Genomic DNA, 27,467 nt, shown 5'->3' with positions numbered 1-27,467 from the left:
GTGGCCCGCCCCCCCGCGCTAGGATATGGACCCCGGCCCCGGCCCGGGACCAGAGGTCCCGCGCATGGGCCAGTGAAAGGTGTGTTCCCGTTCCCGCTCTCTTCCTTCCCTCGCCTGCCAGCACCATGGGATGTAATATGTGCGTGGTTCAGAAACCGGAGGAGCAGTACAAAGTGATGCTTCAGGTAGGGCGGCTGGGCCTCAGGGGTGAGGGGCAAAGCCCCGCCAAGCGATTGAACAGACCCCGTAGGGAAGGACAGGTGGAGTCGGGGAGGCGGGCGTGGGAGGGCAGTAGGCATCGAAGAGGAAAAGGTAGGGAGCCAACCTCACCCTCAGATTCTGGGGTTGCTGGGTGTTGGCGCTCCGTGGGAGCCAGCCACAGATGGGGGAGCTGGATGGGGGTGGGGGTGTGAGGCGCAAGACTTGGGTGCCTGAAGAAGATTGGAACACGAGCCCTGCGTCCAGATCAGCCCGAGATGAGAAGTTGGGTTTGCCCGGGGTAGGGTACGCTTTCGTCCCGGGACTTGTAGCCGGGAGGCACGGCTTGGCCGGCGCGGGATGGAGGTTGCATAGCAACGGGCTGGATTCCTGGCACACGCTCTCCCAGCTGGACCCAGAGCCAAGGTAGAGGCTGGGCGCCTACGGTGCCTGGGGCTGCCGAATCCGGTCCCCACGGGCCAGGGACGCAGAAGCCCTAAGGCGCCGACGCCAGTCACTGTCCGGCCCGGTGGCTGGAAGGCCACTCCTGAGCTACTCCTGGGTTTGGCCCTGTCAGAATTGTGGGCTCCTGGGCCTTGGGCTTCTCGGGTGAGTGGGCGCCTCCGGGTTGGCTGTGCCTGGCCGACGCTCAGCACGTCTGTCGGCCCCGGCTCTGGCCTCCTGAGCCATGCAGGCTATGAACCTGGTGGTGAGCTGTGCGGAGCTGGAAACACCCGGCCTCGTGCTCACACCCCGAGTCCAGCCCCGCAGCCCCGAGTGGGGCTTCTTTGCCTGTGCGTGGCGTGACTACGTGAGTGTGTGCCTGTGCCCCGTCTGTGTGTGCGCGGAGGTTCCCAGGCCCCGCGTTTGTGTACTTTCTGTGTGCACCCCGCCAGGTGTTTAGAGAAATGTATCCCTGATGGTGTGGACAGAGACTCTGTAGGGCTAAGTTCAGGGAGGTCAAGGTCAGAGGGAGTCGGGACCCAGGAACAGATGCAAGCGCAGACAGGTATGCATTTAGTAGCTCCGACCTGAACTTGTGGGTTTATTTGTTACATTGGGGAGCAAGTGCATGCAGGAGAAGGTTGACTAGACAGAACCAGGAGGTTTCTAGACGAATAAGGGGGAACCCCAGTAGACATCGGCAGAATCGTGGTGGGAGCATAGGGGGAGATTTGGAACGGATCAATGTATGGAGGTGGCTGCAGGGAGCTCAGCATTTGTGCTGGGAGCTTACTTAGTTCCTTTGGCCTCCAAGAATAGGAGGCGGGGGAGGGTGGAAGTAGGGGTGGCGTGCAAGCTTTGCCCCAGCCTGGTGGAGCTTCTGGTCCCCTCTCCTTGGCTCTTCCGTGGAACGTGCGTGGGGCCCTTGCTTCTCCCAATTGCTGCTTTCCACCTTCTTCCCTCTGCTACACTCCCCCCTCTGCTGTTACTCTTCTCTTGTTTCCAGTTTGGAACCCTTGCCAGGCCATTGCCATTTCCCCAGTGTGATAGGGGTCTGCAATGACCCAGATTGGGACCAAGAGGACATTCTGCAGAATCTTGTATTCCCGGACTCCAGATGGGAGGTGGGCCTGGGACTTGGGATCCTCTCCTTATTGCTTCGTTTTCTGGAATTCCTCCGTTAAATGGCAAGCCATTCTAGCCCATCTGTTTTGACTTTTTTGGAGAAATTTTGGTGAAGCATTTGATGTAAGACTGGTGTCATGTAACCCCAGGCAGCACAATATTTATCAATTGATGGGCATTTGGGTTGCTTTCACCTTTTGGATGTTTTTTGGTTTTGGTCCTGAGGATTGAATCCAGGGGTATTTTACCACAGAGCTACATTCCCACTCCTTTTATTTATTTATTTATTTATAATATTTTAAAATATAAAGGAAAAAGTAATCAATTCACCAATGATATGATCCTAATATATAGAAAATTCTAAGAAATCCACTAAAAATATTAAAACTAAAGAGTTCAGCAAGGTTTCAGAATACAGGATCAGTGTACAAAAAGCAACTGTAGGAGCTGGGAGTGTAATGGCACATGCCTATAATCCCAGCAATTCAGGAGGCTGAGATAGGAGGATCACAAGTTCAAGACCAGCCTCATCAATTTAGCAAGACCCTAAGCAACTTAGTGAGACCCTGCCTGTCTCAAAATAAAAAATAGAAAGGGCTGGGGATGTAGTTCAGTGATAAAGCATCCCTGGGTTCAGTACCCCATACCCCCTCCCCCCAAAAAATTTATAGCTTTGGCCTGGGATGTAGCTCAGTGGCATCCCCAGCACTGCAAAAAAAATTGCAACTTTATTGATATACAATTCACATACCACACAATGCATCCTTTAAAAATGTGTAATTCAGTGTGTTTTAGTACATTCACATAGCTGTGAAACTGTCACTGCTATCTAATTCCAGAACTTTTTTTGGGGGGTGGGTGTGGTATCAGGGATTGAACTCAGGGGCACTCAACCACTGAGCCACATCCCCAGCCCTATTTTGTATTTTATTTAGAGACAGGGTCTCACTGAATGGCTTAGCACCTTGCTAAATTGCTGAGGCTGGCTTTGAACTTGCAATCCTCCTGCCTTAGCTTCCCGAGCTGCTGGGATTATAGACAGGCATGCGCTACAACCCTGGCTTAATTCCAGAACATTTTTATCACCTTATAAAGAAATGTTGTACCCATTAGCAGTCACTGTCCCATTTCTTCCCCAAACCTCCCAGCCCCTGGCAACTATTCATCTCTTTCTCTTCCTGTGGATTTGACTATTCTGGGCATTTTATATAAATGAAACCACATAATATATGACCTTTTGGCCAGGTGCAGTGGCACATGCCTGTAATCCCAGTGGTTTGGGAGACTGAGACAGGAAGATCACACATTTAAAGCCAGCCTCAGTAACAGCGAGGCACTAAGCAACTCAGTGAGACCCTGTCTCTAAATAAAATACAAAATAGGGCTGGGGATGTGGCTCAGTGGTCGAGTGCCCCTGGGTTCAATCCCTGGTACCCCCCCCCAAAAAAAAAAAAAAAAAACATACACACACAAACACACACACACACACACACACTTTTTGTGTCTGGCTACTTTCATTTATAATGTGTTCAGAGCTGGTACATATTATATCACAGACCAGTGCTAAATTTCTTTTTATTGCCAAATATTTCATTGTAGAGTATGCAGCATAATAATATTTACCTCTTTATCAATTGATGAGTATTTGGGTTGTTTAAACCTTTTGGTTGTTTTTTTGTTTTTGGTCCTGGGGATTGAATCCAGGGGTGTTTTACTACAGAGCTACATCCCCAGTCCTTTGTATTTATTTATTTATTTATAATTAAAAATATTTTTTGGTTATAGATAGATACAATACCTTTATTTATTTATTTATTTGTTTATTTGGTACTGAGGATTAAACCTAGTGCTTCTCACATGCTAGGCAAATGCTCTACCACTGAGCTACAACCCCAGACATTTATTTTTAAATTTTTTTAGTTGTAGATGGACACAATACCTTTGTTTTATTTATTTATTTTTGTGTGGTGCTGAGGATCAAACCCAGTGCTTCATACATGCTAGGTTAGGCAAGCACTCTACCACTGAGTCACAACTCCAGCCCCCCTTTTTTATTTTTTGTTTTGAGACAAGATCTCACTAAGTTGCTGTTGCCGTCCTCAGACTTGTTATCCTCCTTCCTCAGCCTCTCAAGTCACTGGGAATATAGGAAGTATACCACCATAGCTGGTGACTTTCAGCTATTTTAAATAATGCTCCTGTGATTGTTGGTGGACAAGTATCTGTATCCCTGCTTTCAATTCTTTTTTTTTAATATTTATTTTTTAGTTTTCAGTGGACACAACATCTTTATTTTATTTTTATGTGGTGCTAAGGATCGAACCCAGTGCCCTGCACATGCCAGGGAGCGCGTTACCACTTGAGCCACATCCCCAGCCCTCAATTCTTTTATATACCTAAAAATGGAATTGCTGGATCTTATGGTAATTCTTTGTCACTGTTTTCCACAGTGGCTATACCATTTTCCATTGCCATCAGCAGTGCACGAGGGTTCTGATTTCTCCTGTGCTTGCCAGCCCTTGTGATTTTCTGGTTGTCTCTTGTAGCTATCCTACTGTGTGTGAAGCAGCATCTCATTGTGGATTTTTTGTTTTGCAGTCTGGTTTTTATTGTGCTGGGGATAGAACTCAGGATCTGCCCCTTGAGTGCTCTCCCTGAGCTACATTCCCAGCTCGCATTGTGGCTTTGATTTACATTTCTGGTTGGCAAAATAATGTGGAACATCTTTTCTTGTGATTATTGCTTTGGAGAAAAATCTGTCCTTATATCATTGCCACATTACTCTGGTTAGTGGAGGCTTGTGGGAAGTTTTGAAATTAGGAAGTGTGAGTAGTTCAACTTTATACTTCTTTTTTAAGATTGATTATGGTGGGTTCCTTGAGTTTTCATGTGAATTTTGAAATAATTTTGACAATTTCTGAAAATAAGCCTGAGATTTTGGTGGAGGTTATATTGAATGCAATCAATTTGGAGAGTGTTGCTCATATGAACATGGGGTGTCTATTTATTTGGGTCTTTAATTCTTTCAATGGTGCCTTGTACTTCCTATGTTAAATTTATTCAAGTTATTCTATTCTTTTTTTGGTGCTGGGAATGGAACCCAGGACCTTGTTCATGCTGGACAAATGCTCTAGCACTGCAGTAAATACATAGCCCCTACAGTTTATTTTTCCCCCTTGTTACTGGGAATTGAATCCAGAGATGCTATATGACTAAGCTACATCCCCAGTCTTTTTTATTTTTTTTTCAAACTTTTGAGACAGTATCTCCCTAAGTTGTGAGGCTGGCCTTGAACTTGTGATCTTCCTGTCCCAGTCTCCCAAGTCTTTGGGATTACAGGCATGTGCCACCATGGCCTGGTCCTACAGTTGATTTTTGTACACTGATCCTGTATTCTGCAATCTTATTTAACTCATTTATTAATTATAATAGTTTTTGTTGTTTTTTGTAGAATTTTCTATATATTAGGATCACATCCTTGGCAAATAGAAATAGTTTTAGTTTTTCCTTTCCCATCTGGGTGCATTTTCTTTCTTTCTTTTTTTCTTGGTACTAGGAATTGAACTCAGAGGCTACATTGAATTCACTGGACTGCGTTCCCAGTCTTTTGTTGTTGTTGTTGTTCTGGCAAGAACCTCCAGTATAGTGTTGAATAGAAGTGGCCAGAACAGACAGGTATCCTTGCTTTTTCCTGATCTAAAAGGGGAAAAATGTCCCTGGGAATTGAACCCAGGGGGCTGTATCCCTGAACTACACCCCAGTCCTTTTTATTCTTTATCTTTGATTTTGAGACATGTTCTTGTCAAGTTCGTGAGGCTGGCCTCAACCTTGGGATCCCCTTGCCTAAGTGTCCCAAGTCACTGGGATGATAGGTGTGTGCCACTGTGACTGGCAGCTGTGGGTTTCTCATAAATGCCCTTTTTTCAGGCTGAGGAAGTTCCCTCCTGTTCCTTGTTAAGTGTTTTTATCGTGAATGCTGTTTGATTTTGTCAGATGCTTTTTCTCTGCCTATTGAGATGATTGCATAGGTTTGTTCCTTTATTCTACTGATACAGACTGTTGCGGGCTGTAATGTTTTGTTTCAGAACTTATAGGCCATTTCTGTTATTCCAGTCATTATCTTAGCACATTTAATCAAACGAGGCAGAACCGCTTCTGAAAAGGAGGATGAGTGCATGTTGATTTAGGAAGAGGAAGTGGTTGGGTTGCCCAGGATGGAAAGGTGGAAAACGAGGTACACCAGGCACCAAGCAATAAAGCCCTTCCCAGAGCCTTTCCTGTGCCACTGCTTGCCACCCTGTCCTTCCTCTCCCTCAGTGGATCTGACAACCTGTCTTGTTGTGAATCTAATCATGTCCCACACTCTGCTGACCTTGTCTCTCTGCCTCTTTGTTGTCCCTGTCAGTTCAGTCTTCGTAAACTTGGTATCCCCCTGACTCCATGACTTCAGGCATGTGCAGATACTCATGCAATAAATCCTGATGAGTGGAACCGTTCTGCAGCACATTGCACTCATTCCTCATGGTGACTGTCCAGCAGAGCCTCGGGTGGGCTGAACCAGGACACCTGTCTTCTCCCCTCTTTCCACCTCAAGACAAGCATTCTTTTTCTTCAGCGCCTACTTGCTGCTCTGGCAGCCACCAGCCCTGGTGCTGGGGATCTGACAGGGGACACATTGCCCCCAATCCCAGTGCAGATATTTGGATTTTTCTGTGCACTGCTGTATCCTTCCCTGGGGAAGTGTAGTCACTGAGGAGGGGAATGGAGAAGGATCAGTGAATTTTGACAGCCATCTTCTGGACAGGGTCACCCTGCTTTGTACCAATGACTCAAGATTTAAAAATGCCCCTTTCCTTACTATGGAGTTCTGAGGACCGTCTTATTCATTGAAATAAAATTCTGTGGTGACAGGAAGCACATCAGTGGTTTTAGGGACAGATAGAAGGCATATGGACACCTTTGGGAGTGATAGCAATGACCACTGTCTTGGTGGTGATGGTCTCACAGGTGTATAGACAGACATACATGAAACATTTCCAATTTTGCACTCCAAATATGTGCAAAATAGGGTACTTACACTGCAGTGAAGTGTTAAAACCATGAACTGCATGTTCATGCATGCACACCCCCAAAGGAGACTGGTGTGTGAGCTCAGCTCAGCACTAGGGCCTGAGGGTGGCCTGGGTGGTCTTTGTTCTCACCTTCCTTCTACTTTAGTGCAGTGTGGTGATAGGAATGGAGGAGACACCCTGGGGCCAAACTGTGGCTCTGCCCCTGGCTGAGCTGTGGGACCAGAGGCAAGCCAATGAATGGCTCACTGGCTTGGTGCCCCAGTTTCCTCCCCTGTTAAATGAGTATGAAGGGAGCATTTGCTTGGGGTGGTTGTGAGGAGGGAAGTGGATGGCGTTTGCCTGGCAACACCTACTACTCTGCTCTGGGTCCCCCTGGATCCCAGTGAGTAGAGGGTAGAGTTGCTGGCACCAGCACATGCAGTTGGCCATTAAGGATTGGGAATTACGTATAAACATGTCACAGTTAATTGTCCAGTGACAGAAGAATATCCAATATTATTCTGAGTGGTTTTCCAATATGAAAGAAAAGGGAGAAGTAATATAGGAAAAAGCTTCCAAGTTGTGAAGTGTAATGTACAAGTTGGGAAAGAGACAAGTGTGACTGTGAGGCTCTATCCTCCTTGCAGTACAGGAGGATAGGATGAGAAGTCTCCAGCTCTGAGGCTTGCCGAGATATCTTCCCTTTCCTGGTGCACTCTGTCTGTTTCTTAGTAAATGATGTAAACTTAGTAAACTTTGTAGATGATGTCATTCTGATTATTGTTACGCAGACCGTGCCCTTGTCCATCCAGGTTAGTTTGAGGTGGTATTCTCAGTGGCTGAGCCACATGTCTGGAACACCTGAGGTGCCCCTGCCCTGCCCCCAGGTGCTGAGGATTGGACCCAGGTCCTTGCACATGCTGGGCAAGCACTCTGCCACCAAAGATTGACCTCAATGATGACTTCCGGCTTGGTTGGCCTTGTAGACATGTACCTCGTGGGACATTCTTCCTTCATCTATGCTACTGAGGCAAGACTGTGGAGTATAAAGAGCCAGCTGTTTCCAGGGAAGGGGGATCTCAGCTGACCCCTGGGCCAGCACCATGCACTCAGCACTTTGGGAAGCAGAGAGGGAGGAGAGATGCTTGGGAGCACCTGACTGGTTTCTGAGCTGCTGTGGGTGTGCAAGTACACATGTATCTAGGCTCCTCCAGGGTGCTCTCAGGACCAGGTTCCACCCTCTACCCTGAGACACATTCTGATTCAGCTGTGTGTGGGGGGGGCGCTGGAGTCCACATATCTCATAAGGTCTCAAGTGGAGTGAGGTGCATGTTGATGGCTGCTGATCCCAGACCTGGGGTAGGAACTTTGGGTAAATTAGTGGAATCCCAAATTACATCAACATCACTGGGAAAGTGAATTTTTGTGTGTGTAGTGCTGGGGATTGAACCCAGAACCTTGTGCATGGGAGGCAAGCACTCTACCAACTATATCCATATATATATATATATATATATATATATATATATATACACACACACACACACACAACTAGAACTATATCCCTAGCCCAGAAAAGTGAATTTTTAACAAATAAGGGGCAAGGCCTCACAAGAGACCTTTTGAATCAGGAATTCAGACCTTCCAGAGGACATTGCCTAAGTGGGGCTTCAAGGGACATGACTTATTCTTCTGTACCATGTGCAACTAACTGTCCCTCTTTTCCTACCACCCAAACTCCTAGCAACACACCGGAGCTCTTTTGGGTACCCTACCCCAAATAACTAAACAGGCCTTGCAGGCCCACCATCCTTCTCTATCTCTCCTCTGGTCCTGGGCAGAAAGGGTGGGGACAGAGATGGATAGGGAGGAGGGTGATGATGTGGCTTGTCCAGGCAGCTGTAATTTGTGATTGGGGATGGGGAGCAGCTACACCTTTCTCTGGGCTGTCAGATGTGGGTGGAGTGTACAGCTGTGTTCCTGCTAAAATTCTTAGAAATGAAGGCATTTTGCAGCCACCAATGGAATGATTCATTCAGACAAGTATCATTGCTGAAGGTAAAACTATTAGCTGTGAGGTTGTGGGGAGAACAGGAGACTACAGACCTGACCAAATGGAATATGTATGCTCCATAATTGGGTCCTGGATCAATAGAAAAGTTATAAGGTGTTAGTGGTATACTTGGAGAGATTTGGAAGTGGTTGTATCTGCTAAATAATATGATAATGGTGCTGTGCCTCAAGGAGAGGGGGAGGAATGGCGTCTTAGTTTCAAATGCTTCTGCAAATGTGTGAGTAGAAAGCCCTAGAAGGGGCTTGCGAGAATGTGCACTCTGGAGACATCTGGGTAAAGGGAACATGCAGATGTTCTAACATTTCTGTGGGTTGACAATTTTCAAAATGCAGAGATGGGAAAAGATGAATGGGGACTTCTACTGGGCGCCACTGAAAGGAGGAGTGCCAGAGGTTGCCGTTTGCACAGGCTGCTCTTGCCTGGACTTTTCCTTCTGATGTTTGGCCGATTTGGAGATTCCCATAACAGCTGTCTGGGCTCAGGAAGCCTAGAGTCACAACCGCTTCCAGGACACTCCCTGCGCAAAGCTGAGAGCCAGCAGTTCTATTGGAATTCATGGCTCCCCACCCCCTGCAGAGTGTAGATTCGGTTTCTTTATTCTCCAGCCTCAGTCTCCCAATCTGCAGAGTGGGGTAAGGAGAGTGGAACTGTGTCACTAGGAGGCCCCCTAGAAATGATGTAGCTTCACATGTTATCCTGTTACCAATGAGAATGAAAGAGACGGTTCTTCAGGCCACACAGGGAATCACATGCGTTGCAGGGTCCCTCAGAGCAGGACTCTTATATGTTCCAGAGGATCGAGGACTGCGGGAGGGTCCCTGGAGCTGGCCCTGGAATGGAACCCAGCAACGGGGCTGGGGTGGTGCTGGGGTCAGGTAGGATGGCACTCTTCCGCCACCTGTCTAACCAGACAGTACATCGGGGGACCAATGTGGTAGCTGTTCCGGGCTACCGCTGCCTGGTAGCTGTTCGGGCTACCGCTGCCTTAGCGCCATCGCTGCTGCCGCGCGCTCTTTGTCTGCGGCTCAGGGCCCAGAAGGCGGGGCCAGCGCGCCTGGGGTCCCGCCTTCCGTTGCTCACAGCGTAGTGGTGCCGCACCCCATTAGGGGTGTGCCCCACAGAGCCCCTGATCCTCAGACAGTCGCGACTCTGCCGCACCCATCTGCAGCCAGGGCCCATCTAGCCCTCATCGCTCCTGACCCAGATGGTCTCTTACCTGCCCCTGTGTTCTCTTCACCTTCTCAAAGTCTTGGTGCCTACACTTTTCCCTGGCTGTCTTTGACTTTAGGGATTCCCCCCCCCCACTGATCCCATCAGCATTTGGACACCATATCTCTGAGCTGTCCCCACCCCATTCTATGCACAAGCGTCCAAAAGCCCCGAAAGGCTGGGGCCCTCCAGGTTGAGCTTGCCCACCTGCTTTCATCCCCCATCCCAGGCAGCACCCCCAACACATCCAGAGGTCCATTCTCCACCATCTTGCACCACCACACCCCATGCAGACTCTCTTTCTTACTGACTTCAGGCTGTGGTCTTCCCACCCTCAGGGGGCCCCAGGATCCTCCACAAACTTCTGCTTTTGCCAACACACCTTCTCTGGGTAATCTCCTCATGATTTCAAGTCAAGAACAATTCTTAGCAGGGAGCAATGTTGCTGCCTATAATCCCACCAACTCAAGGAGGCTGAGACAGGAGGGGTGCAAGTTCCAGGCCAGCTGCAGCAACTTAATGAGACCCTGCCAACAAATAAATAAATAAATAATAACAAACAAACAAATAAATAAATAATACAAAATAAGGCTATGAACATAGCTCAGTAGTAGAGGGCCCCTGGGTTCGATTCCCCATACTGAAAAAAATCCTAGTTGAATTTCACAACAGTGGACACAGGATACCGGATTAGTGGCTTAGGTAGGTGGACTGGAGCACTGCACATGTCTACAGGTCTTGAGAACTTTAACCTGGACATAAAAATTTGCAATGAATAAAACATGCCCATTTCCCAATTGAGACAAAAATTTCTGTCCCAATTCTGATGTTTTCCCTTCCTCAAACTTCCTCTGTCCTGTAACAACACCCCTGGTACCTGTGGACCTGGGCAGCAGGATTTTTTTTTTTGTCATTTTGCTGGTACCAGGGATGGAACCCAGGGGCCTCTGTTGCTGAGCTACATCCCATCCCTAGCCCTGGGTCTCTCTTAAGTGGCCAGGCAATTTGCAATTGTCTTGCCTCAGCCTCTGGAGCTGCTGGCATGACAGGCATGTACCACCACATCCGCAGTTTATTTTATTTTATTTTATTGTGGTAAAACATGCATAATAAATTTTATTGGTGACATTTCATACATTCACAATGTTGTACAACCACTACTGTCTCCTTCCAGGACACATTCATCACTAGAAAAGGGAACCCAGACCCATTAAGCGGTCACTGCCTGCTCCCCCTTCTCCAACCCCTGGAAACCCTCATTCTGCTTTCTGTCCCTGTGGACTTGCTTGTTCTGAACATTTCATTTAAGTGGAATCATACAGCATGTGGCCCTTTGTGTCCACCTTCTTTCACTTGCATAGATGGTTTGCAAGGTCCACCATTTGTAGCCTGCATCAGAACTTCATCCCCTCTGGTGGCTGGCTGGTATTCCACTGTATGTATGGACCACATTGTGTTTATGCGTTCATCTGTTGGTGGACATTTGTGTTGCTCCCAAGCCTTGGCTATTGTGAATACTGCTGCTTTGAACATTTGTGTACAATTTTTGTGTGAATGCCTGTTTTCAGTTCTTCAAGGATTGCTGGATCTCATACACACTCTGTTTAACCTTTTAAGGAACTGCCAGACCATATTCCACAGCGGGTGGCACCATTTTACCCTCCCACCAGCAATGTGTGCAGGCTCCAGTGTCTCCACGTCCTCTCAGTGCTTGTTGTTTTCCTTTTGTTCATCTAACCATGCTAGTGGGTGTAAAGTGGTCTCATTGGGTTTGGATTTGCATTTCCTCAATGATGAATAATGGGAGCATTTTTTCCTGTGCTTGTTTGGAGTCATTTTCTAGTCCTCTCTGTCCCTTGCCCCTAGCTAGCAACAGTCTGCTTTTTTTGGTACCAGAGATTGAACTCAGAGGCACTTGACTACTGAGCCACATCCCCAGCCCTATTTTGTATTTTATTTAGAGAAGGGTCTCACTCAGTTGCTTCATGCCTTGCTGTTGCTGAGGCTGGCTTTGAACCTATGATCCTCCTGCCTTAGCTTCCTGAACCCCTGGGATTACAGGGGTACACCACGGTGCCTGGCACCACTCTGCTTTTAAAAGACAAACTGACTTTGACCATGTCCTTCCACCTCCATGCCCCCCCCTCCCAGGGCCAAGCCATTATCATCTGTGCAGGATGCTACAGTCTGTTCTCCTGGAACAGTCCCTGCTTTTCCACCCTAGCAGTGCTGGCTCCTTGTCTCCATTAAGGTCTCTCTTCAGGTCTCCTCTCCCAGAGGCATCCCTGACCACCATCCACTCCAGCATTTTCCCTTTTTCTACTCCTTGAACTCTGAGCTCAGCCATCTGAAGTGCTTGCTTGTTTCTTGCCGGGTTCCAGTGTAGACTGGCTTCCCCAAGTCCTGGGATGTCTGTCTTAATCATAGTTATTTCTAGTTATGCCAGTGTTTAGATGACCTTTAGCTCTGAGGTCAGGGGCCCACCATGTTCAAGAGCAGGCGCTCTCCTCCTTCTGGGGTATCCTGACTGTCTAGAAACCTACAGGTCATTGTGTACCTCACTTCCTGGGCTCTCTGCCACCAGACTGAAATGCAGCTTTGCCTCTGTCCCCCTCCTACTTTCCATCTCTACTCCTGGGGATGTCTCTGTTATGTATCTGCAGAGCTCAAGTTCCCTGCCCCCAGCCAGAAGCATCTGTCTCCTCCCTTTAGCTGCTTTCAATTCTTTTCCTTTTAGGGGTGGAGTGGGGACAGGTTCTGTTCAGAAATCACTTGTCCTTGATTCCCTGAGGATATGGATTGTACTCTCAGAGCATGGGATTCCTAGCAGGTACCCAACTCCAGCTATAGGGGCCTAGGGCCCCACCCCTCCCCCCTGGGGGCCTCCTGCCCCCTTATGCCCCACAATGGGCTGGGGGACGCCAGGGGCCACACCACCCTTGGCCACCCACAGTACCCTTTCTGCAAATCTTACAGGGACAGTGGGGGTGATGAGTAGGGGGGAGCAGGAGAGGCTCAGACCTGCTCCATGTTCAGGCCCTCCTCCAGCCTTCCAGAAAGAATGAGCTTCTCAGCCTTCTCTGGGGAAGGCATGGGGCTTGCTGGGCCACCTCTTCTGGGATAGAGTGAGAACTGTTTTGTTTTCCTTTTCTACACCTACAGCCCTTGGGGCCTCTGTCCCCCACCTACCTCCCATACCTGTTCCCCAAATTGGGATCACATGGACCTAAGACAGCTCTTTGCTTAATATTATCATGAGAATAGAATTTTCCTGGATGCTTTTTTTTTTTTTTTTTAGTTTGTAAACATTTATATTCTCCTTTCTGTTTTTGGTACTGGGGATTGAACCCAGGGACACCTAACCACTGAGCCACATCCGTAGCCCTTTTAATTTTTTTCTTTTGAAACAGGGTCTCGCTAAGTTGCTGAGGCTGGCAAGTTTTTGAACTTGCCATCCTCTTGCCTCAGTCTCCTCAGCCACTGGGATTATAGGCATCTGCCACAGTGCCTGGCTAACATATTTTCAAAAATAATGTGGCCATGTTTATATAATATTTGGAAAATAGAAAAAATCTCCAATGTTTTTATTCCCCTTGCACAATGATTTAATATATCTGCTCCCAGCTTCTGTCTATACACATGTGCACTTGCACACACAGTGCTGGGAATGAACCCATGTCCTCTTAGATGCTAGACAAGTGTGCTCCCACTGAGCTACGAAACCTCGTACAAGAATGTTCATAGCAGCAGATGGAAACAACCCAAATGTCCTATCATCTGATGAGTGCATAAACAGAGAGATCTGTCCATACAATAGGACTTTCTTTTTCTTTTGGTACTAGGAATTGAACCCTGAGGCATTTTACCAGTAAGCTACATACCCAGCTTGTTTTATTTTTTTATTTTGAGACAGCGTCTCTCCAAGTTGTCAGGCTTGATGAGCATGTTTGAGGGCCTTTATAGTTACTGACAGATTACTCTCCAGAAAGTTGACTTTCTGGAGTAAGATTTTACTTTCTGGTGTAAGATTCTGACTGATAGTGTGCTGAGAAAGGGTGATGGGCTGGGCTGAAGAACACTAAGTGCCGTAGTATCTGTAGGTGACCACTTCTGTTGACCTGTGGAGACTGAGCTTCCAGAAGACCCAGGGCAATAAGGGCTCCCAGGGTGCAAACAGGAGGCAGCTGTCTGTCCCTAAGCAGAGTATGAATACCATTTGGGCCCTGATTCCTGCAGAGGATCTCTGCTGAGGATCAAGTCCCTGTTCAGGGCAGTTTCCAAGGTGATAACCAAGGACTCTGAACTGAACTGGACCCATCTGGGCAGCAAACCAGGAAGGAAACAGACCTGGATGCTGAAGAATCAATCACCCAGGGGAGACATAAAGTTCCCAGGCAGGATGGCGGTATGCTAACAGGTGGCCTCACTGTCTCTGCATGGTAATTGCCAGGGACTTGATCTTTGTGCTCCTCTATGTCCTTAGTGTGGTGTTTTGAGTATTATTATTTTTCGGTACTGGAGACTGATAGCAGGGGTGCTACTCTCCCATAGAGCTCCACCCCAAGCCCCCCCCTTTTAATTTTAAGATGGTCTCACTAAGTTGCCCAGGCTTTTCCTTTTTGATTTTTTTTAAATATTATTTTTTAAAGTTGTAGTTGGACACAATACCTTTATTTTTAAATTTTGTTTATTTTTATGTGGTGGTAAGGATCGAACCCAGCACCTTTCACGTGCTAGGCGAGTGCTCTACTGCTGAGCCACAACTTCAGTGGCCCCCCCCAGGCTATTCTTAAACTTGGGATCCTCCTCCTACCTCAGCCTCTCAAGTCACTGGGTTATAAGGGGTGCATCACTATACCTGGCTTGTTATTATTATTGTTATTTGCAGCCCTAGGAATGGAACACAGTGCCTCACACATGCTAGGCAAGCGCAAGCGCTCTACCTCTGAGAACCCCAGTCCCATCCATGAGTCTTTGGAAACATTTCTTTAATAGTTTTTTTTTTAATTGACAATGTCCTTGATCAGCAAGTCCCATTCTCTCTGTGATAGAAAAAAAGTGGATTCCTTCTGTATTGTTCCAAAGGAGGCAGTTTTGCACTTGATGAAGGGATCCTTAGAGTTTATAGACATGAGCCACTCTCCCCACACTAGATGTGCCCCAGGGAAAGCTATGTGATTCTTTATGCATATGAAAACAGCCAGGCTCTTGCCCTCAGGGAACCTTGGTCTTGTGACAAGGACTCCTTGGGACTTTGTCAAAGGAGGCCTGGTGCTCTCCATGCCCATACCAAGCCCTTGGATGTTTACTTTGACTTAGTTTGGATACTCACAGGTCAGGAAGAGTAGTGTGGGCTGTCTATCCCTCTAGAGATGGCTCACATTCTGTCTTGAATACCTATTCCTTGCTTTTACCCCAAAGGTGCCTCTCTTTTGAGATTGCCCCCACTCTCCCTTGAATGTGTATCTATTTAAATAAACCTCTGGCTATGCCAAAAAAGCCAGTTGTGGTGGCATATACCTGTAAACCCAGTTGTTCAGGAGGCTGAGGCAAGAGAATGGCAAGTTAAAGGCCAGCCTCAGCAACTTAGTGAGGCCCTGTCTCAAAATAAAAAGGGCTGGGGATATGGCTCAGCGATTGTATGCCCCTGGGTTCAATCCCTGGTGCCAAAAAAAAAAAAAAGCTTAGTGTGGCATGAATTGATTTGGATTTGGCCCTGTAGGCCACTTCCAGAGGGACAGAAGGTACCCATGATGAGGTACACTGGGCACCAGGCACAGCATGGAGGGAGAAGATAGGAAAGTGACACAGGCTGTTGATGGTCTTAGCCTGGAAGCCAGGGGAAGAGGTGACATCCTGGAAGGAGAATAGCCACCCTCACTGCTGTACAGACTCACACTGTCACACGGCTCACTTATACCTAGACCTCACTCCCCACCCCCACTCACAGTCCTACCACCTATTCTTAGTCCCAGAGCTCCACAACCCATGGGGGTATCCTCCTCCCACTTGTCCACAGCCCTCACTACAGTGAGGAGGGGGCTTCCCCAGTTGGCCTCTGGTAGCCTGAGATGCTGTGTCTTCATGTGGCTCATCTGTGAGACCCCTCCTGACAGAGAAGACAACTCCAGCATGGATGTCCTGAGGCCTCCTGGACTTGCTTCTGCAAGCACTGACCCCCAGACTTGTTTTGGACCCTGCTGGCCTCCTCACTGTTCTTTGAAGAAGGTGTTCAAGGTGGACCTGAAGCCCTTTGTTACACCATCCCTGCTGTTCCTCCCTCCCCTCCTGGGGGGATGCCACATGGTTACTCCCATTCAGGTTTTCTTCTCTTTATGCTGTTACCTTAATAGTACATGTGGTTTCTCTAAACTGCATGTACAACTTTGCTGGCATGTTTTACCACTGTACTATTGAGCAGCCTTTGGGCTGCTGCATCATTTGCTGTGACAGCGGAACACACATTGTCTTAGCCTTGTGGCTAGCACCTAAAGATCCTGAAAGGTGCATCCCATCTCACTGCAGCACTGTAGAGCATGGCTGATTTGGAATGCCTTTCACTGAATGCCTGTTGGCATCCTTGGCCAAGGTTCCTATCAAGTTGTGTTGTATTAATGTTTTGTAGGAACACTGATGAATTCTCCATAATCTGTCATCAATTCTATGCTCTGAGCTTGTGTTTCAGGTGTCTCTTCGTGTCCCGAAGTCTTAATGAGTCCTCCATTATTGTTTATTTTCATCTTTGGAGTTTCTTTTCATATATAGCCTAACACTGTTCACTGTCTTCAAGACAGATGGCTTGGCCTTGTCCATGAAAGTCTTTGATCCATTTGAAATTGCTAGGCAGGTCCTGCCCAGATAGCAGCAGGCGTGGTGTCCAGAATGCCTGGACATTAGCCTGTGGGGTGGCAGGAATGTCTGGGGTAAGCAGGCTTGGGTCTGGACACCTTTTTCTTTTTTACTGCTGGACTCTCTACCTCTGAGCTCCACTCATGGCCTTGGACATCTTTTAGAGACCAGAGTGGTCCAGCAGGCAGTCTGAAGAGCAGGAACATTTCAGAGCATGGCCTCACAACAGTTGGATCCATACAGGATAACAAGACCTGCTGCCATCAGCAAGTGAAGGAGCACATTGTGGCCCTCACTGCTACTGGCCCCATGTGTCCTTGGTTGGTATGGTGCATAGTCCCATCTGGTTGGTAGCCCTTCCCTTCCCCAGAGGGGCTTATTTCTTCACTGTTACAGCTTGTCTCCGCCCTACCCACCCTCATTAGCTCTTGAGGCCCACCATGACCTGAGGAGGAAGAGAGAGAGGAGGCTTCAGGCTGCCACCCCAGATCTGCCTATGCTTAGAGCCCACCTGGGCTAAGAAAAGCCTGTTGGGCTGTCACAAGCAATTCTCTCTGATGGCGCCTGATCTGAGGTGCTGAGACTGTATGTGCTCAGCCCCCTCCAACCCGCCCTACATGCTGTTCCCAGTGCCTGGGTCCAGTTTCCATAGCAACACTGCTGCTGGGTAATGATTCCAGGGAGAAACCACATTCCTGCGGTTCTGTGTCACCTGAGCATCCCACAGTATGTTTGTTGCCCTGCCCTGGGAATTTCAGGGAGAAGCCTCCCCCGTGAAAACCCCGAGAACAGCTCTGAGCCCTTCTGCCACCATGTTTGCTTTCACTCAAGGGCAGTGGTAAGCTAGCAAATGTTCCAAAACAAAAATAAAATACCCAGTTAGGCCACTGGCTGATTTCCATGGTGTAAATGCTCCATTGTAGCCAATTTCAAGCCATCACCATGATGCCACTTAGCAGGAGTAAGAGGTGTGCAGCCGTACACACGCCATCATTTAACATTCACTTCCAGACACACTGGATGGAAATAATGCCGAGAGCAGAGATGACAGTAAGAGCAGTCAAGTAATTAGAAATTAGAAAGCCAGGAGGTCTCAGTCTTTAGTGCCTTTGTTTTTAATACCATTCATTTAGTGGTACATTTCTACAGTTGAAATGTTGCTAATGGCTCTCTTTAACAACTGGCACCAGCCACTGCTGGAGGGCTTCAAGGTCATTCCTCACATCCCTGTCAAAGGCTCACTGTCCTGCACATAGCCCCTTCTCCAGCCTGCCTGTCTACTGTAGGTCCTCCTGCAGGAGCAGCACATTCTGTCCCACCTGACTTTCTGACACTTTCCCAACAAATACCTTCTTGGCTGAAAAGCTCTGTTTCTTTCCTTCACAGTCTTCAATTCAGTAATACAACTCTTCTTTTTTCTTTCTCTTTGGTTTTGGGGATTGAACCCAGGGGCACTTAACCACTAAGCTACATCCCCAGCCCTTTTCATTTTTTATTTTGAGACAGTCTTGCTAATTTGCTGAGGCTGTCCTCCAATTTATAATCTTCCTGCCTAAGCCTCTCTAGTCAATGGAATTATAGGTGTAGACCACAGTGCCCAACTTTGCTACATACTTTATAGCAAAACTAAAAAAAAAAAAAATCCTAGTGATGTAAATTACGGACCAAGCCAGTAGGGCTGGTGTGTAGGAGCTTTGAGAACCTGCACCTATCTAATGGTTGATATAAAGAAAAGACTAGAAAGAAGTATGTCCACAGGGCCACAGCATTTACATTCCTGACATGATGGGCAACTTTGGTTTTCTTCATTATGGTTTTCTTATTTTTAAAATATCTTTATTTTTAAAATTTACTTTTATGTGGTACTGAGGATTCAACACTTTTCAGAACATGAATATTGGGGGGAGAAGGGAGACCTAGAAAACAAATTATCTAGAAGGACATAATGAAATAGCAGAAAGATAATTGTTTGGGTTACATTGGCTCAGAAGTCAAGAGCCATCACTGAGGCTAGGAGGAGTCCCTGGGACACCTGGGCTTCCACTAGACAGGCCACCTTCCAGGCTAGGGCTGTGATGTTGCAGCTACTAGCATGGGTGTGCACTCTGGGTAGGCATCTCTATGAGAAAGGATACAAGGGTTCTTGCACATAAAAGTTGCAGCACACCACCTCAGGACCCAGGGCGCAGGGTTCTGCAGAAGCTGGCTGGGCTGTGGCCGGCCTTCTGCCCATGGTGCTTCGCAGGCACTCCTCGCTCTCTGTCCAGCTGGGATGTCCGCCCTCCTAATGGCTTTTCTCCCTTTCTGGCTCTGCTTCCCAGTGTACCACCTTCTACCCCAGATTGCCCTGTTCTTCCTACTAAGCTGTTCCCAGTTCTACTTCTGTCTTGGGCCCCAGGCCTTGGCCTGGCATGGCCCCATCCTCCCCTATACCTCATTCTGGCTACTGACCTTCATACAAGTCCCTTCACCTGGCTGAGCCTCAGTTTCCTATCTGCAGAATGGAGGCAGTAACATTTAGGAGTCAGGACTCGGTAGCGGGGATCACATCAAGGACCCTGCCCAGAACCTGGCATGTAGCAGGTGCCCAAAAACCTGGTGGTGACTTTGTCAGGACCACTTTCTTGGCAGCTCTCTTAGGCCACCTTGCTATTCCAGGAGACTTCTAGTTTCAAGGACTTTTCTATTCAGCAAGTCAGTCACCACCATGAGGACATAGATCAAGTTCTAACATCTTCCAACTCCCCTCCCAGCAGACCCCGCCCAGCCTTAGCAAGTAGGCATCTGTTGATAAATCCCACCCGTTGCCAGGGTTGTCTTCCTGCCTTGATGGCTGAGGAGCACAGTGTAGCTGTTCATTAGGGTTGGCTGGTGTGCTTCTGTTGTTAAGGAGCTCTCTGGGGGTCTTCTAGGTGCTAGTTCTGGCTTCAGTGTTGCCTGAAGGAAAAGTAGGTCCGGTCCTAGTGGGAGGGAGGACAGGAGAGTTGTGGATGGCTCCTTCTCAAGGAGAGACTGAAGGAGATTCTGGGGTGAGGACAGTCTACAGAACCAGTGCACAGACTCTAGGTCACCCTAGCTCTCAGCACGGCCCAGAAATCCCCAGACATCACTCATGGGGTAGAGGTTGAGAAGTGGGGTTTGCCTGAGAATGAGGGCATCAAGGGTAACCAGGACCATGCATGCAGAGCACATTCCTCAGTTGAGCATATTGGGGTGCTCAGGGTCCTGCTGGTCTTCACCCCTAGAGGGGAGGAGCCAGCCCTCGAGGGTTCTCATGGAGACGTGTCTCTGCTGCAGGTAAACGGGAAGGAGCTCTCCAAGCTGTCTCAGGAGCAAACCCTGGAGGCCCTGAGAGCCTCCAAGGAGCCCCTGGTGATCCAGGTGCTGAGACGCAGCCCCCGCCTGCGGGGGGACAGCTCCTGCCACGACCTTCAACTGGTGGACAGTGGCACTCAGACCGACATCACCTTCGAACATATCATGGCGCTGGGCAAGCTGCGCCCGCCCACCCCACCTATGGGCATCCTGGAGCCGTACGTCCTCTCTGAGCTGTGAGTTGCCCTTAGGAGGGCCCTGGGCCCTGCCTCCAGAGAGGACATACCACCTGGGGCAGCTGTCCCCATGATGCCCAAAGGCGTCATTGATGCAGCTCTGGCAGTGTCAGGGAGACCCCCACCTCCACCTGCCTCTCAGGCAGGAAGCAGGCTCCTTGGCCTCCAGAGCCGACTATGGTACCTGAGGGCTCAGAAACCTCCAGGCCTCTAGCTTTGGGCTCAGCAGCAGCTGGTGAAGGGGGCTGACCTGCCTGGACCTCGCTGCTCCTCCATCCTCTCTCCTCCTCTGCCGCCCCATTGTCTCTGCTCTTCACAGCATCACTCCTTGAATCTTCCTGCATCCCTTGTCTGTCCCATCCTTCTACCTGCTCTGAATTTCCTCCATCTCTTCGGCTTCTTTCTTTGGCCCGCTCAGAAGAAGGGCCTTTCATCCAGGCCTGGTGGCCCATGACCATGTGAGTGCTGACTCATTCTGCTAATCTTGGCCCAGGCTGCAGGGAGGTGGTCCTGAGATCCCTCCTCTGCAGAGAGGTAGGCCATAGGGCTGTGAGCAGCCAACCTTAGCTTTGGGGCAAGGAGGGCAGCCCTTAGAGGCAGAGGGGATGCCCATCTGCTCTGCAGGCCTCCTGGCTAACTCCTGGGGGTGCTGCATGAGTGGGGCCAGTACTGGGAGACAAATGGGGCACCTGGAGCTTTGGAGAAGTTTATCCCTGTTCTGGGAGAAGAGGCAGGGAGAGCTAGGCATGCCTGGGTCCTCAGCATTGATCCCTGCTCACTCACAGTTGAGAAGCATTTTGATCTTTCCATGGATGCATACATTTATAAGGAGGGGTTCTGGAGGAGGCTGTTGGGCTACCTGCCATGGAGAGTGTACCCAGCACAGGGCTCCCTGCTGGCCAGCTAGGAGCTGGGGTTAGCGTGCCAGAGGAACAGATGGCCTGCTGACCCCCACCTTCTCCTGGGCAGCCCCCCCATCAGCCATGAGTATTATGACCCGGCGGAGTTCATGGAGGGCGGCCCACAGGAGCCAGACCGTATGGACGAGCTGGAGTATGAGGTGAGCCGGCCACCGGGCCAGGGCCCGCAGCCAGCCTCAGGAGGCGGCACAGGATGGCTGGCTGCAGCCCTGCTCAGACCTGGCTCCTGCTGCCCCCAGGCGGCTGGGCCTCCTGGCTCTTCCCACTGAGCCTTCCCTGGTGTGTCCTTCCTGGTGCGCGTCTGGCTGAGTCAGGGAGGGCCCGGGTGAGGTAGTAGTGCATTACGTCTGTGTTGGTGAGTCCATGTTCCACGCATGTGTGTGTCCCGTGCGTCCTGTGCATCCTGTCTGTCTTGGGCATTTCCTGGTAGGGAGACCACTGAACATGTGCACCATTTGGGATGGTAAGAGAAGGAAGCCCTCAAAGCCAGGGGCTGGACACTCGGTTTAGGTGACTGGAGGGGAAGGCCAGGGGGTGCTGGGGGAGACAGTCTGGGCTGAGGCTGTCACTGGCTGCAGGCTTCCTTGCTCACACTGTCTGGGTCTTTCTACTTTGCTTCCTCCCGTACCCTTATGGCAGGAGGTGGAGCTGTACAAAAGCAGCCACCGGGACAAGCTGGGCTTGATGGTGTGCTACCGCACGGATGACGAGGAAGACCTGGGCATCTACGTTGGAGAGGTATGGAGGCGGGTGCCAAGGAAGCTCTGGCATAGGGAGGGCTCTGATGCCACATGATCCCTGTGGCCTCTCCACACATCCCACCCAGGGCTCAAACACTGTTCCCTGGGCATCTCAGTATGCTGCTGGGTGGTGAGGACAAGGCAGTTGATAGCTTCACTGGGCCAGTGAAGCAGTCCTCTGCAGGAGACCTGTGCCCAGGCTTTGTTCTCCCACATTGTGGGGCCAACTCCCTAGGACTTGACAGAGGACCACCTCCCTCCCTCCCTTTGCCAAGTTTCTGTGTGTCCACCAGAGGGAACATGGCTCCTCAGCTACCCTCTGTTAGCAGTATCATAATAAAGCTAGTCTTCTGGATGGAAAAGTTTCCACTGGCCATGGAGCCTCAGGGTGGATTTTTTTTTTCATTCTGAGAGTAACCAGCTGCTTTGCTTTGCCCAGCTCTTGGTAAATAAAATAACAGGCTTCCATGAAAAGGAGCACAGAGTGCTGGGGCATAGGCAAGGGTGTGGGAGTATTGGGCAGAAGCTAGGGAGCTTCTGGTCAGTGTGTGCTCTCCCAGGCTGGGAAAGTGACTAACTTGGGGCCCACTGCCTCTGCCTCTGCTGCCTGGAGCTTGGAAGCTGCTGCTCTGAGCTGAAATTGGAGCTTCACTTTGCTTTGGGGACCTCCAAGGTGAGGCTGCCCCTTCTCACTGAAAAGGGCACTTTAGGCACTGAGTCCCCAAGATGCACGTGTCCTGCAGGTAAATCCCAACAGCATTGCAGCCAAAGATGGCCGGATCCGTGAGGGAGACCGCATCATCCAGGTGAGCATTTGCAGGCTTCCAGGTCTGACTGGAGGCCCTGCTGCACCCAGTGATGGCCCTGCTCCCTCTCTTTAGCCCATACCCAGCTCTCACTGAGAGCCAAGACTGAGGCCAGGCAGCCTACTGTGTTCAAAACCTGGGCTGTGCTTCCTGTCCTCTGCTCAACCTCCCTTCCAAATGCCATGGCATCTGTGGACAGCTCCCCAGCCTCCTTTCCCTACATTCTCGCTGTGTTGTCCTTGGCACACACATGTCCTCTTGCATGGGCAAGACCATTCTCTCCCTGGCACCTTCTGCTTATTTGTACCCTCCCAGAACTCAAGTACGTGTCTTAGACCAGCCAGGGCCCTGCCCCAAAGCCAGCCTTAGCATCCTTGTTGATTGTCCCCTGGCCTGCCAGATAAACGGCATGGATGTCCAGAACAGAGAAGAGGCAGTGGCTATACTGAGCCAGGAGGAGAACACCAACATCTCCCTGCTGGTTGCTCGGCCTGAGAGCCAGGTGTGTGTACCCATATTCAGGTGACCTGGGACTCTCAACATTGGGCTGGCTTTCTTGGAAGCTGCTGATCTGTGACAAGTGCACAGACATTCAACAGTCTGGAGCTGGAGGGTGGGTGGATAGAGCTGTCCCAGATCTTGTTTCCCCTTCCAGCCTCTGATAGCTGAATAGGCTGAGAGTACCCCATTTCTTGGGCTATTTGACCTAGAGGGGACCTGATGGGCATCTGGGGAGAACCTTGAAGCAATGGGACTAGCTCGAGCCTGTCTCTGCAGCTAGCAAAGCGGTGGAAGGACAGTGACCGGGATGACTTCCTGGATGATTTTGGCTCTGAGAATGAGGGGGACCTGCGTGCTCGGAAGCTTAAGTCACCCCCTGCCCAACAGGTAAGGAAGAGCTATTACTGGGGAGAGCAAGAGGGAGAGAAGGGGGAAGGGACTGGGAGTATGCAGGGTCTCCTAGCCTGGGCCAGGAGAAGAAACAACCCTGAAGCCCCTTCAGGCCTTTGGGGCCCTGAGTGTGCTTGTCTTTTTTACTCTAGCCTGGGAATGAAGAGGAGAAGGGGGCTCCTGATGGGGGCCCAGGCCTGAGCAACAGCCAGGAGCTGGACAGTGGGGTGGGCCGGACTGATGAGAGTACCCGTAATGAAGAGAGTTCTGAGCATGACCTGCTGGGGGATGAGCCCCCCAGTACCACCAACACCCCTGGGAGCCTGCGCAAGTTTGGTCTGCAAGGGGATTCTCTGCAGAGCCGAGACTTCCACTTCAGCATGGACTCACTGCTGGCAGAGGGGGCAGGGCTTGGAGGTGGCGATGTGCCTGGCCTCACAGATGAAGAGTATGAGCGCTACCGGGAGTTACTGGAGATCAAGTGCCACCTGGAGAATGGCAACCAGCTGGGCATCGTCTTCTCCCGGGCCTCTGGTAGCAATAATGCTCTGGATGTCAACCGCAATGAAAGCCTGGGCCACGAGATGGCCATGCTGGAGGAGGAGCTTCGCCACCTGGAGTTCAAGTGTCGCAACATCCTGCGGGCGCAGAAGATGCAACAGCTGCGCGAGCGCTGCATGAAGGCCTGGCTGCTGGAGGAGGAGAGTCTCTATGACCTGGCGGCCAGTGAGCCCAAGAAGCATGAGCTGTCTGACATCTCTGAGCTGCCAGAGAAGTCTGACAAGGACAGCACTAGCGCCTACAACACCGGGGAGAGCTGCCGCAGCACCCCACTGCTCGTGGAGCCCCTTCCTGAGAGCCCTCTGAAGCGGGCCACTGCTGGCAACTCCAACTTGAACCGGACCCCTCCTGGTCCCCCTGTCGCCATCCCCTCCAAGGCTGCTCCTCTGCCTGGGAGCCCCGCCAAGTTCCGATCCCTCTCCCGGGATCCTGAGGTGGGCCGGAGACAGCATGCAGAGGAACGAGTCAGACGCAGTCCCAAGACGGGGGTGACCCTGGAGCGTGTGGGCCCTGAAGGCAGTCCTTACCTCTCTAGGCGCCACCGTAGCCAAGGCCAGGAGAGCGAGCACTACCATAGCTGTGTGCAGCTGGCCCCGACCCGTGGCCTGGAGGAGCTGGGCCACAGCCCCTTGAGTTTGGCTGGGGGCCCTCGGGTGGGTGGGGTGGTGGCTGCGGCCGCTGAAGCACCCCGCATGGAGTGGAAGGTGAAGGTACGCAGCGACGGGACACGCTACGTGGCCAAGCGGCCTGTGCGAGATCGGCTGCTGAAGGCCCGGGCCCTGAAGATCCGGGAGGAGCGCAGCGGCATGACTACTGATGATGACGCAGTGAGTGAGATGAAGATGGGCCGCTACTGGAGCAAGGAGGAGCGGAAGCAGCACCTGATCCGTGCACGGGAGCAGAGGAAGCGGCGTGAGTTCATGATGCAGAGCCGGCTGGAGTGCTTGAGGGAGCAGCAGAATGGCGATAGCAAGCCTGAGCTCAACATCATCGCCCTGAGCCATCGCAAAACCATGAAGAAGCGGAACAAGAAGATCTTGGATAACTGGATCACTATCCAGGAGATGCTAGCCCATGGCGCACGCTCAGCTGACGGCAAGCGAATCTACAACCCTCTGCTCTCCGTCACCACTGTCTGAACCGCCTGGGCAGGAGCCCAGCCCAGGCCCAGGCAGCCTCCCAGGCCTGGCCCTCACCCTCCCTTAGAATCTAGTGTGTGTCTGTGTGCGTGTGCACACTGTGCACGTACATACTCCTGTCTTTGTGTGTGCACAGGACTTTGTTGACAGAGAAGCCCCAAGGAGAAGGGACACTTCTTTTCTATCACCTACTTCCCTCTCCCCAAAAGACCATGTCAACAGCTGGCGTTGGGAGCATACCTGTAATGGGCACCCCTTTGTGTGCATGACATATATGCAGTGCTCTTGACATGTATATTTGGAGACAGGGAAGTTGGTGCAAAGAGAAGTGAGGTAGACTGTCCTAAGCACAAGAGAATGTCCAGCTTCGCCGCTGAGCGCAACCTCTCTCGACCCCTGGGAGCTGCAGTTATTTGTAGACAGAGGCAACCCTGATTTTTGTGGTTTTTCTCCCTTTCTGTGCTTGCCAATAGTTGTTTTTCTGTTTTGTGGACCTGCTCTGGGCGCTGGCAGCTCCTTGAGGCAGCCTGACCAAGGTGGAACCCCACCCAGTGTTGGTTGGGAAGGAGGTGGGGGGGGAGAGAGGGAGGGCTGGGGTGGGAAGGGAGGGGAGGGAATGGCGGGAGGAATGGGAAGCAGCTGTCCCAGTGGCCTCCACTCTGTGGTGGGGAAGGGGAGCCTCTGCTATGGCTTTTGAGGCTCACTCCTGGGGGCTGCATCCTTCCCCAGTGACTGGAGGAGAATGAGACTGCAGGGACTGAGTGGGCAGTGTCCATCCAAGAAGAATTAACTTGAGCCTGCATTTGTGCCTGATGCCATCTGGAGCAGGGCCACTCTTTCTGAATGGTCTGAGGAGGGTGCTTAGATATCAAGGGGATTTTTGAAACCAAGCCCCATGAGCAACAAGTGGAAGACCTCAGGCTGTCTGGCCTGGAGAGGACTTGGTGGCAACCAGAAGCCTGGACCCAGTGACAGGCAGGTGGGCTGATCAGGAGAGATGCACATCTGGCCTTCACCCACTTCCAGGTGTTGCAGTTTGCAAGTGGTGCCCCTCAGGTTTGGAGAGCCCCAGATTGGAGGCAGGCAGGCTGTCCCACCCTGCCCCCACCTGCATCTCAAGAATAAAGCAAGCTGCCTTTTTACTTGGTTGAATCATGGCCTCCCTGTGTTCATTCTCATCATGCTATTTATCCTGGAGAAAGAGAGAGCAGTTGGTTAAATTCTAAATGCAGAGATGCAGGCAGCAATTTGGTGATGGATATGATGCTCTGATGGGTGAGCGGGAAATCCAAGGGCCCATTTCCAGAAGCCGCATCCTCCTGCTAGGAAGGCAGAGACATAGGGGTGCAGCCTCATCTGTCTGCCACACTGAATGGCTCTGGGAGGGAAGGCCCAGCATGTCACGTGGCAGTCCTGCCTAGGAACAACAATGAGCAGGGGAGTGGATGACAGGCTCATTGAAGCAGTGGAGGTGGGAATAGGGAAGGGGGTTAGACTAGTTCCCCCATTCCTCTTGGGCCTTCTTCAGCCAAGGGTGTGGTATACCAAAATCAGCCTCCTGCCCCTGGGACGGAATATGTGGAAACCAAGGCCAACTGTTCCTTCCTCTGGGGACTCACTTCCCCATTATTCTTATGGGGTATTCACAGGACATGGGCCAAGATGGGCCCAGAGCCTGGAGTCCTTTGGCCATCTCAAGGAGAAGTGGCGCCAGGAGGGCTGGTAGCACTTGGCTACTGATGCCCTGGAACAGTGTCTTCACATTTGGGTCCTACTACCATCAGACTGCCTGGTTGAGCCAGAACCAAGAAAAGCAACTGGGCTGCCTTCTTCCTGCATAGGCTAGGCTGCTGGCAGAACACAAAGAATAGTCATTCCTTAGCAGCCAGGGGAGCAGCTACTGCTCCCA

The 27,467-nt window shown here is 50.5% G+C and overlaps 1 protein-coding gene across 1 annotated transcript; it reads left to right on the top strand.

The window, feature by feature from the left end:
- Pdzd4 (PDZ domain containing 4) lies at positions 1-26,095 on the top strand. The gene is made up of 8 exons (XM_027921733.3): positions 1-185; positions 20,248-20,501; positions 21,471-21,561; positions 22,061-22,159; positions 22,905-22,967; positions 23,368-23,469; positions 23,745-23,855; positions 24,011-26,095. Exons 1-8 carry the CDS (start codon positions 126-128, stop codon positions 25,556-25,558), a joined length of 2,328 nt encoding a protein of 775 aa, XP_027777534.2. The 5' UTR covers positions 1-125; the 3' UTR covers positions 25,559-26,095.
- The last annotated feature ends 1,372 nt before the right edge of the window (positions 26,096-27,467 follow it).

Source organism: Marmota flaviventris, chromosome X, assembly GCF_047511675.1.
Source record: "Marmota flaviventris isolate mMarFla1 chromosome X, mMarFla1.hap1, whole genome shotgun sequence".
NCBI lineage: Eukaryota > Metazoa > Chordata > Mammalia > Rodentia > Sciuridae > Marmota > Marmota flaviventris.
This window is presented reverse-complemented; position numbering and strand designations above follow the sequence as displayed.

What these genes read in the sequence shown, in the direction of transcription:
- Pdzd4 (XM_027921733.3), top strand. Translation starts at nt 126, where the DNA reads ATGGGATGTAATATGTGCGTGGTTCAGAAACCGGAGGAGCAGTACAAA. An exon ending in AGTACAAAGTGATGCTTCAG is followed by an intron (nt 186 to 20,247) that starts GTAGGGCGGCTG and finishes TCTCTGCTGCAG; the next exon opens with GTAAACGGGAAGGAGCTCTC. An exon ending in TGGGCATCTACGTTGGAGAG is followed by an intron (nt 22,160 to 22,904) that starts GTATGGAGGCGG and finishes CGTGTCCTGCAG; the next exon opens with GTAAATCCCAACAGCATTGC.